This window comes from Scedosporium apiospermum, assembly GCF_000732125.1.
Source record: "Scedosporium apiospermum strain IHEM 14462 chromosome Unknown SEQ_SAPIO_0091, whole genome shotgun sequence".
Taxonomy (NCBI): domain Eukaryota; kingdom Fungi; phylum Ascomycota; class Sordariomycetes; order Microascales; family Microascaceae; genus Scedosporium; species Scedosporium apiospermum.
The window spans coordinates 253,518-269,710 of NW_015971792.1; the positions used below are offsets into that span (position 1 = coordinate 253,518).

At 40.5% G+C, this 16,193-nt stretch overlaps 3 protein-coding genes and 1 pseudogene across 3 annotated transcripts; 2 read left to right on the forward strand and 2 right to left on the reverse strand.

Annotated features, from left to right (window-relative positions):
• Window positions 1-5,029: 5,029 nt before the first annotated feature.
• SAPIO_CDS4282 (Uncharacterized protein) lies at window positions 5,030-6,964 on the reverse strand (the record flags this gene model as incomplete). Its single annotated transcript, XM_016786867.1, has 6 exons — window positions 5,030-5,213; window positions 5,273-6,186; window positions 6,250-6,352; window positions 6,430-6,446; window positions 6,503-6,710; window positions 6,783-6,964. The coding sequence occupies 6 exons, from the start codon at window positions 6,962-6,964 to the stop codon at window positions 5,030-5,032; spliced, it is 1,608 nt and encodes a 535-aa protein (XP_016643469.1).
• Window positions 6,965-7,908: 944 nt separating this feature from the next.
• On the forward strand, window positions 7,909-9,690 carry SAPIO_CDS4283 (annotated as a pseudogene; the record flags this gene model as incomplete).
• A 1,045-nt stretch (window positions 9,691-10,735) lies between these two features.
• On the forward strand, window positions 10,736-12,343 carry SAPIO_CDS4284 (uncharacterized protein; the record flags this gene model as incomplete). Its single annotated transcript, XM_016786868.1, has 4 exons — window positions 10,736-10,847; window positions 11,741-11,849; window positions 11,916-11,986; window positions 12,057-12,343. 4 exons carry the CDS (start codon window positions 10,736-10,738, stop codon window positions 12,341-12,343), a joined length of 579 nt encoding a protein of 192 aa, XP_016643470.1.
• An 881-nt stretch (window positions 12,344-13,224) lies between these two features.
• SAPIO_CDS4285 (uncharacterized protein) lies at window positions 13,225-15,032 on the reverse strand (the record flags this gene model as incomplete). Its single annotated transcript, XM_016786869.1, has 2 exons — window positions 13,225-13,357; window positions 14,473-15,032. The coding sequence occupies 2 exons, from the start codon at window positions 15,030-15,032 to the stop codon at window positions 13,225-13,227; spliced, it is 693 nt and encodes a 230-aa protein (XP_016643471.1).
• Window positions 15,033-16,193: the final 1,161 nt, after the last annotated feature.

Genomic DNA, 16,193 nt, shown 5'->3' on the forward strand with positions numbered 1-16,193 from the left:
AGTCTAGTATGGCGAGAAGGGATTAGAGCGCGGGGTAAATCCAGCCCAGAGAGCCGGTTTGGCCGGACTAGCGTCTTGGAGGATGCTACGCGCCATCGTTATCAATCCGGGGTGAGGTCCATGCTCTAGAACTAGCTTCCAAAAGCAGGATAGCGCTGCGCAGGGGTCTGATAGGAAGTGTCTAGAAAGGCCTAGACTGGGGAATCATTGGTGACTACGGAAGCCTGTAGCAAATTTATAACTTTTAAAATTTTTCAACCTCAACCCCTCCAATTCTTACTAGAACTACCCCAACCCATATAGTTTCCTTAAATAATAAGAATATTAGAAGTACTTTAGTAAAATAATATTTTTATAACTAAACTTTACACCTTAAGCTTAGAAAATATAATTTCTTATCTAAAAAAATAAAACTTTTTAAAAAAGATATAAAGTTTATAATATTTTAAAAATAATAATAGGTAAGTATAACTAGTAAAATAATAAAAGAAAATAGTAATAGAAAAAGCTATTTACTAATAGGTATTTTTTTTTTATATTTTTAAAAATCTTTTTCTTTTTCTTTTTCTTTTTTTTTCCCTCCTTTATTATTCCTTATCTTACTTATAGATTACCTAATTACTTAATCTTAGCTAAGTTCTCCTAAACTCTAATAATAGTTTCTAATATTATTTAATAGTTTTAAATAATTTTACTTAGCTTTAAATATAATAATACCCTTTTACTCTAAAGCTTATAAACTAGCTAAAGACCTAGTTACTCCTTTTATTTTTAATAGAAAGCTACTCCCATTTATTTAAAAGAGCTCTAAAGAGCTTAATAATAGTACTCTAGAATATATAGCTTAAGCTTTAACTTAAATAAAATTAACTTAAAGTAGAAGTACTTTAACTTTTACTTTTTAAAAAAAGGTCTATATACTTTTATTTAACTTTAAACTAAATAAATTATTATTAATCTATTTAGTAGGAACTTAAGTAATTTCTAATTATTTAAGAGAAGCTTAATTATTTTAATAATAATATTTAAACTTATATAAAATTACTTATTAGCTATAGTAGTTATAGTTAACTATTATATATAGATATAGTAATTATCTATATATTTAGCTAAGTTATAGTAGAGCTATATAATAAATACTTAAAAGCTTAAAGAAAGTTCTTATATTATATAGTTTAAGCTAAATTTAGCTAAGCTTATATATACTATATCTACTAGATAACTAGCTACTTACTTAAACTTAAGTAAAGATATAAGTAAAGTAGTATATTTAATTTCTTCTATTATTATTTATATTAGACTTTAATAAATTAGGTATTATTAATTTAACTTCTAATAAATATTAAAAAAAGCTATTAAAGATATTTATTAAAGTTAGCTAAATAATCTTAACTTTAATTAAAAATATTTTTATAGATCTAAGTTTAATAATCTTAGCTATTTAGTTATAAACTCTAATAATTATATTTATATAAGTTATTAATAAAATTAACTCTTAGATAAAGATAGCTAAGTCTACTTTAATTACTTCTATTAAAACTTAAAGCTAAAATAAAAAAGATAATATTAATATTAATTTAATTAATATAAAATAAGTTTAATTAAACTTATTTTAATATAAGAAAATTTTTTTTTAAAATTAAAAAGTTTAATTAAAAAAAATATAAATAAAAATATACTAGTTTATATATAAGAAATTTATATTAAGGGAGTATAAATAGAAATATACTAGTTTATATAAAGTAAATTAAAATTTATTTTAATATTTTAAATATTAAAATTTAATAAAATCTATTTATTTTTATTTTTTTTTTCTTTTTTTCTACTTCTTAATTTTAAATAATTATAATTAATATAGTTTACTTAATAATTAATTTTAAATACTTATATTTAAATATTAAAAAATAGATCTTTAAAAGGAAACTTTAAAAAGAAATACTTTAATAACTTTTAATTAAATATAATATCTTTTATATAAAAATAACTTTATATTAGTAACTATAATTATAGAACTTTATATAAGAGTATAATTTTATAAAGATCTTAGACTTTTTCTATTTACTTATCTAAAAATTATTTTATTAAAGACTATAAGAACTAATACTATTCTAAATACTTTTATATAAAGGATATATAATCTTAAAATCCTAGCTTACTAATATTTATAAAGAGATAAGCCTTTACTACTAGCTTATACTAGAATAAGATAAGATTATTTAAAAATATATAAGATTAATATTTTCTAATTAAATAGAAAAAAGTAGTTTAATTAAAAGTTTTAAAAAAAACTATCTTTATATATAATTTTAGTAAAAATAATATATTATTAATTAAAACTTACTTTATTCTATCTATTATAATATCTATTTTAAAATAATTTAAATAAGATTAAATAAATTATACTATAAATAATTAAATTATACTTATACTAAATTAAACTTTATCTAATCTTTTAATATATATAATAAACTAATACTATATAAAATAAAAATCTATATTTATATTAATATTTATTTTTAATATATTATTTAGTTTTATATTAAGATCTTAGTTTATATATAATAAAGTATATTTAAATAATATATTAAAATAATTATATAATACTAAATTATTCCTATATTAATTTATTTATATTATAATATTAAACTAAATTTTATTACTATTATCTATTTCTTTTTATTTTAAGATTAAATAAAAGTAGATTTAAAAATAAATAATTTTATTTTAATTAAGTTTTAAGATTACTAGCTTTAAAATAAAAATATTTATAATATTAAAATTAAAAGCTAGTAAAACTAGCTTTCTTAAACTTAATCTTATTTTTAGTAAGTAAGTAAACTTCTTTATAAAATATTATTTTAGATATTTATAAAATAGAAATACTTTATATAGCTTATATTAGAAAACTTCTTTAACTTATTAAGTAAGATTAACTAAATTACTTTATATTACCTCTATATTTCTATTATTTAAGAAGAATTTATTAGATTTATTTAAATTTAAAACTATTACTATATCTAAATATAGAAAAACTAACTATATATTATTTTAAAATAATTATAGATACTTTATTACTTTTTTAACTAGTCTTATATATCTAATTATAATATTATATTAAATATTAATTAACTTTAAGCTTTATAAAAGATAGTAAAATTAGATTTATATAATCTTAATATATATTTACTTAGACTAATAATAGAAGTTTATAAATTAATATTAAAATATTTTAAAGATATAAAGCTTCTTATTTATAAAGAAGATTATCTTTTCTTTACTATATATTAATTTTTATAAAATAGACTATATTAATATAAAGTAAATCTAAATATATTAATCTTAGATAAGTTAGAAAACCTAGTTAATAAAATTACTTAAATTAAATAAGTATTTAAAAAAAAGGACTTAATATTAATTATTTAAATTAAGATATTTTAAATTTAAATAATTTAAAAAAGATATTTTAAAACTAGCTTAATCTTCTTTCTATATATACTTTTAAGTTACTATATTATTTAAACTATAACCTTAAGCTAGTTATATTTAAATAGATATATATAAATCTATTATAATTAATATAGTTTTATATTTAATTTAATTAATAATATTTAAATCTAAATCTTAATATTTAAATTTAGCTTTTTTCTTTTTAATTTAATTTAACTTTTTTTACTTTAATTTTATTTTAAATAAAATACTTTTAAAAAATAGATATTTTAAAAGCTTCTATAAGTTTAAAAAAAATAATAATAATTAATATAAAAATTTTTTTATAAAAAAAAAGAAAAAAAAATAATATATTTATTAAGATCTTAAATAGATTCTTCTAAATTACTTTCTTTTTTTATTAATATTTATTAGCTTTATATAACTTTACTAAAAGCTAGTCTATTCTATTTAATTTTTATAAAGAAAAGAAATAAGATATAATATATATCTAATTTAACTTTATCCTTAACTTAGGTTATTATAATAAGTTTATAAATAGTTTAAATTTAAATAACTATTAATATATATAATCTAATCTAAGAAGAAATACTATATTAAAAAATTAAGTAAGTTTTCTATAAAAGATCTTAAAAACTAATTTCTAAATTAAACTTATAAATAATTAATTTAAATATTTTAAAATAGCTTAGATATTATTAAAATTAATTAAAAGCTTTTAAGATTAGGAAGCTTTTATATAAAATTAATACCTTTAAATACTACTTTAAAATAAGTTATATAATTCCTTTAGAAATATATTTTAATATATAAAACTAAAAAAATAGGAAAATTTATAATAGCTTTCTCTTTAGTTCTTAGTTCTAAATAATATTAACTATTTAAGTTTATATAGTAATTTTTAAAGCTTAAGAAAAGTTAATAGTATCTAGCTATCTTTACTATAAGATATATAATATAGAGGAAGTTAATAATATTATTATTAAGTAAATTAGTAATATATTAAATAAGTAAATAAGATTAAAAATAAAATTACCTAACTCTATAAGACTTTCTTTAAAAATTAGTAGTTACTTTTTATAGAAGCTATAAAAATCTTATAATAGAGCCTTATAATAAATCTTAATATATATAAGACTAGTTTAATTAAACTAATAATACTTTAGTATTAATAGTATTATAGTTTATAAGTTTTTAATCTAGTAGAAGTAAAATTATATAAGTTTACTATTAAATTTTTTTTTATATTTAGAAAATTAAGGCTTGAATGATATAATAATATTGAATAATATTGAATTTTATTTAACTAGAAGTGTAAGTATTTGTACGGATAGTGTGTGTATATGGAGGGGTCGAGGTCGAAAAATTTCAAAAGTTACAAATTCACTACAGGCTTCCGTAGGTGACCCCAACGAAAGTCTAGGAGCGAGATGGACAGGGATCAATTTCTTAATTGGAGCGGGTGCAGGTGAATCACATTGTTCCTCGCTTTCTCGGGGATATCTCGTCTTCTCCAACTAAAAGTAGTAAAAAGTCGGACACGCCAACTTTAAATTCCGAAGTAAATATGGCATTTGGACCTCTACGGTCCTTCCCATTGTGCCCTGTCGCCTTTGACCAGCTCGTGATACGCTTGAGCGCTCCTGACTCTGAAACCCTTTCCGAATTTGATCATGAAGAAGCACACGGACGAAGCTGCCATTCCGATAAAGGCGGCGGAGATGAAACAGTTTTGATACCCAAGATTCATCAGCCAAGGTGTGATACTGACGAAGATTTGTTAGCTTCCTCATTGTATTATTAACAACTTGACAGCAAGACTTACCCATAACTAATGGCAAAAATCATGGTATTCCGAACCAAGATAATGGTGACGATGGCGTCTCCGCTGATATCGTGATAGCTGTCGATCAAGTAGTTGACACTGAGAGTGATGCCCACCGCAGTCGTGAAGGCGAGGCAGCCCATGGCGAACACAAGACCAAACCAGTGAACCTCATGTTGAGCACCCACACCCCATAGGATCAACGCACCGGGAACCATAACGACGCAAATGGAAAACGGCCACAGACGATGCTCCGCCTCCATAACGCCATTGTTGCGGCGGGCAAGTTTGATGGTCAACCAGTCGCTAAGTCTCCCCGAAACGAGGGACCCGGTGACGACGCCGATACAGCACGAAATGTAGCTCAGCCCCACCATGGAAGAGCCAAAGTTGTACGGATGGCCGGAAAGGATGATGGAAGCCGTGGCGTTGAGGACGGTGAACCAGATGACGTAGGATCCGTACGAGAAGCCGGCGTAGAAGATGACGGGCCAGCTGAGGAGCTTGAGAGCTCGGATGATGCGCTGGATCATGTTCTGGCCGGGTGACGGCTGCCAGATGGACATCTTCTGGAAGAAGGTCTTGGGTGGGGCATACACTTCACCGCTCTCAACCTGCGAAGAGTCCTTTGTACCATCGATGCTCTGTTGCTCGTCGGTGGGCTTTTCTGAGTTCTCAGCAGAGACAGGTGCCATAGCCCTGGGTTGTTGGTAGGAGCGATTGTAGTTGGTTTCTTCCATGAAGAAGAAGAGAAACACGAAAACAAATGCAAGGAATATGGCAGGCCAGTAGAAGACCCATTGCCAGCCCTGGTATTGCGCGATGAATCCACAGATGACGGGAGCGAAATAGTTGCTGCCGGCTAGGGTCAACGAATAAATGCCCATGTAGGTGCCCCGTTCGTGAGTGAAATACTAGAAATTATCAGTTCCAGAAAGATTCAAGGTTCATGTTCTAGTATTAGTTCGGCTTCTTACAATGTCCGTGACAGAGATTTCAGGCAGAGCCTCGATTGGGGCAATGAAGAAACCTTGTATGATGCGGTTGGCAATCCATTCTCCGTTACTGGTGACGTAGGCGCTATTTGTATCCACCACGTTAGCTCACTTCTAGACTAACCTCGGAGGACTCAGCTCTGTTTCATGAAATAAACTTACCTCCAAATGCTGATGCCCTATTGTTTACCGGTTAGCCAATGACTATCTAATTTCAAGAATTTCCTTTACTTACGATTCCTCCAAGAGTCGAAACAAGATATGTCAGGCGCTTCCCATATCGCAAGGAGAAAGGCTGCCAGAAGAGCAATCCCCAGCCGAGGAGAAGAAACATGTAGCCGGTTCCCTCATTCAGCGTGGCGACTGACACGCCGGAGGACTTGGAAAGAGGCACGAGAACGGAGTACACCGTTGATAGTGAGATTCCCGTAAACCAAGTGTACCTAACCTCGTCAGTCAGTCATGCAAGCCCTAATAATACCCCCACTGCTTTGCACCGGTTCAAGACCACTTACAGATTCTGGCAGATAAGTGACAGCAGCTTGCGGCGACGGCTCCAATTAAGGGGATCATTTGGATCATTGGAAGGTGTGGGATTGAGTATAATATCCCCAGTGCCAGCGTGACGGGCATGAAGGTTGTGGTCCAGATCAACTAGTTGGACCGTCCCGGGGATATGACCGTCGGAGTCCGACATATTGTTTGACATATTGCTTGATATAACGGACTTGAGGAAATGTGATTATCGGGAGCAGAATGAATGGGGAAATCTGAAGAATCTAAACAACTTCAATCCCAGGACGACGGGTTTTATTGACACTTTATATACATTTCTTGTCCGACTGATTCGAGAGCTGGCCTTTGCAGCTAGAGGGAGATACCCCAACCAAGACTGCACCACCATGATATGCCCATGCGGGGGGAGGCCAGGTTGCCCAGACCGAAAAAAGCCCCAAGTCTTGGAGATTTTGGAGATATCCATCGTGATAAACTCGGATGTGGAAGGGCACTGGCCTTAGCTTATTCGCGAGACCAATGCAATGTCGATGACGCTAGTTCCGAATGTGGCTGTGGAGCCAGTTCGCGCAATTGCAGCTCATTGGCCACCTAAATCCGGGGGCGCTATCACGACCATCATCCCGGGAGAGACTAGCAACAAGACCCCAGTGATCGCTTGCTATCAAAAACGGCTGGGTGCTGAAACGGTAGGACAAACCCGGGTGGGGGGAGATATCGGGCGGGGGGAGGAGAAAGGAACGGTTGGGGGCGACGCGTCTCGTGCCAATGAAATGTATTTGCGCCTTGCGCAGCTTGATCGGACGTTATCATTAGCTTTTAATTACGTCGGAATTATTCTTTAGAGGCTGCCCGTCCTCGACCTCACCTTCGTCTAGTTCAATGCCGACACGTTCTCCTAGTGACCTCGAACACATGACCAGGATGAGGGGGCAACCATGGGAGGGGAAACTAATCCAACTCCAAGATATAAAGGGGAGATATTCTCAGACTCGGACATCTTGGACACCTTCAACTACTCCAACCAAACATCTTCCTTCACCTTATCATTTTCTATCCCTCCTCCATCTTCTTATCACAATCACGCAATCACACAAATCATATCATATTATACCTTCATACATCATGAGTGTCGTCTCTTCTGTTGTGCCAGAACTTCAGCTGGAGTCTAGACCCAAGGATGTCTCGGTCGTTCAGGTCGTGGACGTCCAGCCGGAGACAGAAGCAGAGCCAATTCATCAAGGTCTCCCCATCGTTCAAGTCAAGGCAGTCCCACGAGGGTCCGCCGAGTTTGAAGCAAAGAGGGCTGCTCTCCTTCGAGCTTTCGAGGCCAAGGTTCCACTAGGATACTGCCTCCCGCAAGATCTCATCAAGAACCCTCCCACCAATGTGTCCAACATTCCATCTACCTGCGGGATCTTGTCGGCGGAAGAAATTGACATCACCGAGAAGTACGACGCGGTTAGCCTCCTCGAGGCCATTGCAAACCGCAAGTATACTGCCATTGCGGTTGCTACAGCCTTCTGCAAACGTTCCATAATCGCCCATCAACTCACTTGCTGCCTTACGCAATGGTTCATGGATGAAGCCATTGAGCAGGCTAAGAAACTAGACGATTACCTTGCCACGCATGGGAAGACTATTGGTCCTCTCCATGGTCTACCCATCAGCATCAAGGACCACATCCCTATTGCGGGTACTTTTTCCTCCCAGGGTTGCTTCGGCAGCATCGTCAAGAACGAGGAAGACTGTGACGTCATTGCCATTCTACGCAGTCAAGGCGCCGTCTTCTACTGCAAGACCAACCAGCCTCAGTCTCTAATGCATCTAGAGAGCGACTCCCATTGGGGCCGCGTCCTGAATCCCTTCAACATCAACCTCTCGGCTGGTGGATCCACGGGTGGCGAGGCGGCGCTGATCGCCATGAAGGGCTCAGTCCTTGGTGTCGGCACTGACATTGGAGGAAGTGTCCGTGGACCGTCCGCTTTCAGCGGTATCTATGGATTCAAGGCCACCTCGTACACTTTGCCACAGCGTGGATATCTCAATGCGCCGTTTGCTGCAGAGTTAAATGTTCTTTGCTCTGGGGGCCCTATGTGTCGCAGCTTGAGGGACATGGACCTCTTCATGCGTAGTGTCCTGTCTGCGAAGCCCTACCTCTTGGATCCCAGCCTAATTCCCATGCCATGGACGGGCCTTCAGACTCCTCTACAGGGGCGTTTGAAGATTGGTATCATTAGCCACGACGGCTTCATCGATCCCCAGCCACCCGTGAAGAGGGCTATCGCTTGGGCCAGAGACATCCTATCCCAGCCCAAGTACAACCATCTGGTGGAGGTGAAGGAATTCAAGGTCATCGGCGCAGAAAAAGCCTGGTCTACTATCAGGAAGACCTACTGGCCCGAGGGCGGCCAACTAACCAAGAATGCAATCCTCTCCACAGGAGAGCCGGTCCATCCCCTGACCGACTGGATTTACGAAGACGCGGAGCCACAGGGAATGCGGTCCGCCGAGGACGTCATGTGGATGCGCAGGGAACGCGATAACTTCCGGTTCGATTTCGCCAAGAGCTGGACCGACCAGGACGTGGACATCACCATCGGACCGGCGTTCGTCGGCCCCGCAAGCGCCCATGACACTGCGTTCTACTGGACATATACTTCCCTTTACAACTACGTCGACTACCCGGGAGCGGTAATTCCCACCCCGATCAAGGCTGAGGCTGGAGAGACGTACGATCCGTCTTATGTGCCGCTGAGCGATGCTTGTAAGCATGTTAAGGAGCTGTGGGAGAGCGGCAACTTTGAGGAGGCCCCGATTAATCTGCAGGTCGTGGCTCGGAAGTATCACGATAACCAACTCTTTGCGGCTCTTCGGGTGTTGAAGGTTATTTTGGACTTGGCTTAGATATTCTATTAGCAGTTTTGACGAGATGTAGGTGTATCCCTTGTTGGTAAATAAATTGAGTCTATTTGTACATGCAATCGAGCCTCTCAACTTTCCAGAACTGAGCCATTATAGTAATATCCTTCGCAGGAATTCAGAATATTCCGAGCTCTCTGATAAAGTTGCCATGATGGTTGAAAGGAAGGCGGTCAAGAAGGCAGACCTTCTGAACCGGTTGCATTGATCCGGGAGGTCGGAGGTACATGGCGTTTCGGCCAGGAAGCGTCGGCTTCCATCGGAGGGTTCTTCCTGTCGGAGCGGACCCGTCGGAGCGGACCTAATCTTCTCCGTTCTTGGATCAGTCAGCATATTTGTCCGACCATGTGTCAGACCACGTGCATCTCCAACCACGTGAAGGCCATAAGACCGTCACGCGAGTACAAATAACAGCCGACAAAACTGGCAACCACCAGAGCTGCCAACTGACATAACTGGTGACCAGAACTGAGCCCACCTGTCAATCCTGGAAGTCGGGAAATTGTGACACATTAAAGAGCCGACTGACTCCATCACGCCTTGAAAGGCAGCCCCGTTGAGCTTATCTCGATCTCATCGTAAACTATAAACTCTACTAGGCTAGCAATGCCCCGGACCCGCATTCCGAGTTCCCACCAATCATTCTTGTTGAATCTTCCGCCATCTGGTTACTAGCCAATTGCTCATCCCGAAGGTGGACGCTATGGAAGTCATTGCAAAGTTTGACGTAAATTTGGTGACGTCGTAGACTGTAGAAACAGTGTTCTGGAAAGGAGATTCGTCATAGGATATGGCAGGAAGAGAGGTGGCAAAATGGCAGTGCTGGAACTGTACATACCATTAAGTTCCCACTGGTCTGTCATGACCGATCTGCCATCTTCCATCTCTGTCTCTTCCGAGTTCCGATCCCTTGGATCAAGGTGGCTTATATAACATACTTCCATCGCCGTTGTCGCTTTTTTCGTCCATCTCCATCATTTCTGTCGACGCTGTCGACAGCGCCGACCCTCATGATCTCGTGACTCTCACGATGGCTCGAGCAGAGCTCTTGCCGCGAAGTCCAGATGGCGTCCCTCTTGCTGGCTCGGTGATGAGCATGGTCGTCTCGCTCGTGGCTACCACCGTCTTGGCAGCTTTGCTCTGTGAGTTGAATTTGAAAGATGTATTCCATTCGGTACTCTCAAGATGTCCTAACGAAGCTTCAGTTCGATCGTTGACCATTATCAAAGTATGGTCGAGGCTACCATTCATCATCTGGCGTGGGTTGAGCTACCAACACTCCTGACATATTAAGACAACATACTGATATAACCAGTTGTCCTCGCTATCTTCACCGATTCCTACTGCTTCGTATTTGCATCGGCCATACTACAACATTCTCTTGGTATCAATTCCGGTACTAGCATATGCTCTGCGGCACTTTATCTGTGCCTCATTTTTTATGTCACGACCAAGGTGAGTTCCCATTTGCGTACTCATCACCAGCTGTCTATCAACAATTGCTAACCTTACTCATAGCTTGTAAGGTACCATGGATGAATTTTGATACTTATTGAGTCCTCTGACGATGGCCTTTTTAGCTAATATACCTCTTCCTGGTCGAAAAAGCTGTAGGTGTCCTCTCAATGACCCCAGACTAACGCCCACTCTAATGACTACCGTCTCAATTTCAGCACATTATTAGGATCACGACGAAATCAAGACTCAAATCAAAGTTATACATCTTTAATTCATTTGGAATGCTCGGGTTTTTCACAGGCATCGTCGTTCTCAATTTCGTGTTGTTCGTCCACACCTGATATCGCCCACTTTCGGCAAACCGACTCACTGACAACTCCGTTAGTCACATCGCGAAATTTAACAACGGAATATGCATCATCGGCATGAAGCGACTTGCCATAATTCCTCTCGTAGCCTTCGACTTGGTCGTTAATATCTACCTCAACATCCTCTTCCTCATTCCACTAAAAAGCAGGTGTTCCAACCTAGCTTCTTATTATTCCAACTCGACATGCCCTAACCAGTGTATCTTCAGACCTTTACTCCTTCAAACACATGCCCAGGACGGCTGCGAATGTTCGCCTCCGCAATATCGCCTTCCGGACCTTTGTGGGTGGCTGCCTGATGCTTATAAGCAGTATTGCGTACGATTTTCCTTTCCCTGTCTTCCGACGTGGCACGTTGGACAACATCTAACGCTACAGATGCAGTAACCTGACCGTATTAATGAGTCTCAACGGGGAGCCTGGCTGGGTTTGTTTCATGTCTTGCAACTGCGACAGTATGTCCCCTCTGTTCGAACGCTACTGCTTCCATAACCATGTCTAACCGTCTAACAACTCCCTTCGCAGTTACCTTCTGCGCTCTTGTAATTAACTGGGTCACCTCAAAGGACCGCTCCGAACCGTCGAGTCAGATCAGTGCCACCACTGGCGGGAATAGCGGCGACGATTCGAATCTTCTCGGTGGACGCAGCTTATCTATGCCCCTTCCGGCCGCCACCGCCCCGAGCAGTAATGCAATAAGCTCTACACATGATACCGCCGGCGGTTTGCCCCTCGCAACAATCACTCGATCGCCGGTCGGCCCCAGAGACACAGCTGCCAAGATCCCCTCCCCCGTCCGGGGCTACCGGTGACGAACTCCGGGCGGGATAGTTTTAACCCCTACCTTAGCAGGCTTGCGTTTGGCCTGGGTACACAAACATTGACGACGACAGCTTCGCAAGACACGACTACATGCCACGACAGACATATTAGAGTGCCAATCAGGCAAACGCTTTAGTACACAGTCGCACAGAAATCAAGCGCAATAACTGTACCAAGCAACGAAGACTAACACACAAGAGCAGAAGGCCTTCCGATCTCTGACAGTGGTCATCGAGACTTGGGCCATTAGTGATAGTCCACCTCCTACGACGGTTCTGCGAAATATCACGCCTTACTCGTGAACCAGGCCGGCGGAAGCTCACGGTTAAATTCAGATGAAAGGCAGCGGGCGAGGTAATATTGAATGGAGTCGTTGGTCGCACAAAGTCGCAGGTATAATCGAGTATATATGTCGTCTACCCCAGTGACCCCGGTTTCCCAATAAAATTTGGCTCTTCCCAACGCACCGACTAGGATTTGCGTGCCCATTTGCCTTTCCCTCTGCTCAACTGTCAACTATGGCATCCTAATTACGTCTTCCAAAAGAAATCCGTCAGCAAATATTAGCTCTCGTGATTACAGCTCTATCAGCCCACCTTCCTGGCCCTGGGAATCTCAAGATCGTGTGCGACTACGAGGGCACTGGGGCATCTGGGTCCCGAGACAGTCCGCATCCGCCGACCTCGCGATCTCGCAGACGTGTCGAACTTTGGGAAACGGCATCGCTTATCCCTTGGCCACGAAATCGGGGATCTATAGCCTAGACGTCATGTTCGTTACCAATGTGGCCACACATCGCCCGCCACCGGGGCAGACTCATTTCGACACCATCCACGTTACCTTCCACATTTTCGACAACCAGGAGAGTGGACTAATCCCGAGATTCCGGGGTTACTGCTCTTTCGAGACCAAAAATGTCCACCCGAACCCTCCTGCTGGCGCGTGCAATTTGTATCTCCTGCCCGCTTCGTTCCTTTGCCTGGGGCCTCGGGGCGTATGAAGTCCTATTCTCCAGTCGCGTCATAACGGCTCTTTGTCAACATGTCGATATACAATCAGGACCCTCATAATTGACGTTATGCCCGAGAAAATAGACGAGGTCCAAGCATTCAGGGACGCCGCCTCAGGTATACTGGAACCTGCGAGCTGGGACAGGAGCAATTCCTCCTTTCCGTACCACTCTTTCGGGGAGGCCGTGATATTCCCAGGTCCGCATCGCGGCTCTCCATACACCTGGAGTGGCCCTACTCATGTGGGCAACGCAGTTACATCGAACCTCAAAGACTGACTGGGTTTGTACTTGGCGAACACTATCTGGGCTCTGCTAGACTTTAAATGGGCATCCCGAGGGTTCGGCCTCCTAGTCCACGAGGGCATCTTGGACACTATTGAGATACGGGTGGACGGAGTACGTCGTGTTCGCTATGAAATAGATGACCTGCTTTCACGGCTGGTGCCAGATGCCGATTGCAGCATGGCAGATAGGGAGAGTCTTGGTCGATGGAAGGAGTGGCTGATCAAGTGGAAAAGAGCATGCCAAGCTGGGGATTCATTTACCCAACCTCAGCCCACGATGTGGTTTACCAGATATAGAACGCCTGAGCCAGAGGTAGACCCGTTTCAAGTTTACTTGGGAGGGTTACTTTCGGAGGCTTCGGAGTGACAAAGGTGAACTCTGATTTTACTAGGTAAACGCCAACCGCCACCATTAGAGATTCCTTTTCAAGGTAATCGAAAATTGGCCTATTTTCCTAGTGCCTAATGTTTAATAAGTCAACTGTAGATTATAAGACAGCTAGATGATTATAGCAATAAACTACATACGAAGTACAAAGAGAAACCGTCACATCTCGTCTCGGCTGTTAGAACTCATCTCTCTAGAAGCTTCACACACACCACAGCTGCCCCAGCTGCCAATCCTCCAAGGCCAGCCATCTGTATCCCTTCCCACAAACAGCGGCCAATCCTGTCCCATCGCAACCCTGTTGACAGCAGCCTCTTCCCAAAACCGAACAGGAACAGGGCCATCACACATAGGACTGTGCTCCACAAGAGACCTTGTCCAACATGTGGAACGAAAAAATACGGGATAAGCGGGAGTAGCCCGCCTAGGATATACCCGAGTGCGATTGACAAGCCAGTCAAGACAGGTGACCAGGGATACTGATCGACCTCGTCTATCCCCGGCAAGGCCAGGGCTGAAAGTGTAAAGGGTTGACCCAGCACATGAGCCTCGACGGCGTCCTGTATAGGTCCAGGGAGTTTTAATGGAGCGAGATACTCCAGGAGTGCTCTCCGGGAGATTTCCAACGTGACATTGTCGTTGGCAGCCTTCTCTAAGCCTGAAATGTCAACATCCTCGTCGTCTGAGAGGAGGCCTTTCTCAAGATCCTCGATAGCACTGTCCGCATCTGTGCTCCGGCTCGACGCATCCTCTTGGGCAAGCTCGGCGTATTGGGCCAGTTTGTCCTTGACATCGAGGACCTCTCCTCTCGAGGCGAGGTACCCTCCGACGCCCATGCTGAGGCACCCTGCACAGACTTCCGCAAGTCCGGCATAGACCACTATCTCCGTCTTGCCGAGAGAAGATACTCCCGCTGTGAGGGCAAAGGGAACGGTGAGGCCATCCGCGAACCCCAGGGTGAGATCGGCGAGGAAACGACTTCGGGAGTATGCCATGACGAATGACTGTGGTAATTTGGTCTAAGTGTGTGAAGGAATAGGATAGTCAGAAACAGCCCAGAGAAGGTGTATTGAAGACAGGTTCTTACAGAAGAAAGTCGGAGATGGTTGCTTTGTTGCATATGAATTTCATGCGGTGATGATGTTGGCAATGGATATGGGGGAAGAGTGAATCTGAATTATTTGAAGACAGGGGAACCGAGATTGTCTGTGCAATTCATATGTGCTGCCATCCTTATCGAGAACACCGACAAGAGGCATTTCCGATTCACGGCCTCTACCGAATTTACATGAAGTAGCCATGATAATATTGATCCCTGAGGCCGAGGAACAAGGCCGTGTGATGACAATACAACGGCGCTTATTCGACAGGCATCATTTAAGACCCGGACATGCATCTGCAAGTGATCCAAGCCCGTCGAAACTATTAAACTGCGGTCTAGATTGGTCCACGGAGAGGACCTGGATCGGCAACAGTGTAACCCCACACCCTGGCCGACGCAGGTTAAGCTTTTTTTCCTCACCGACCCAAAGGTAGGATTGCAGCGGGTTGGGGGTTGCAGGCCTGCATGAAATGATATCGAAGCTGAATGATTGGACGAGGTGAGTCGATCTGTGGAAACAAGCTTGAAGGCTTGAGCGCCGGGCATAGACTAACTTGCTCTGCCGTGCCATCTCGGTGACCTGTTCGAGACCCCCCTCGCCTCCTTCTTTAATCTTCAACTCTTGTCGGCTAACCGGCGCCAACGTCGCATCGATATTTTTCTTCTTCAACCTGCTCGAGATGATTATCGCGAACCCCACTGAATAGTATAAAATGGCATGTCGTAGCGTTCCCGAAGAAGAATACGACGCTGCCTGCAAGTTGATGAGCGAAATACCTGTTATCAACATCGGTCTCCGAGCATCTCAGTTCAGCTCTCGATGCCCACGATGTCCAATATCTCACTCATACTGGCCACTCACGGGTTCTAGAATTCTCGAGACGGCCGGGAAAGGAGTTGGCTATGCACATGGCTTGCATGACGCGCTTTCACAAACGCCCGCTCTTTTTGCGAGCACGCCGATCAGAAAGTCCAATATTGAAAGTGTCATGGCTGCCTGCCGGCTACAAAGGAGACGTTTCGGACTCTTGAAAGATTCCGAAGAGCCATGTGA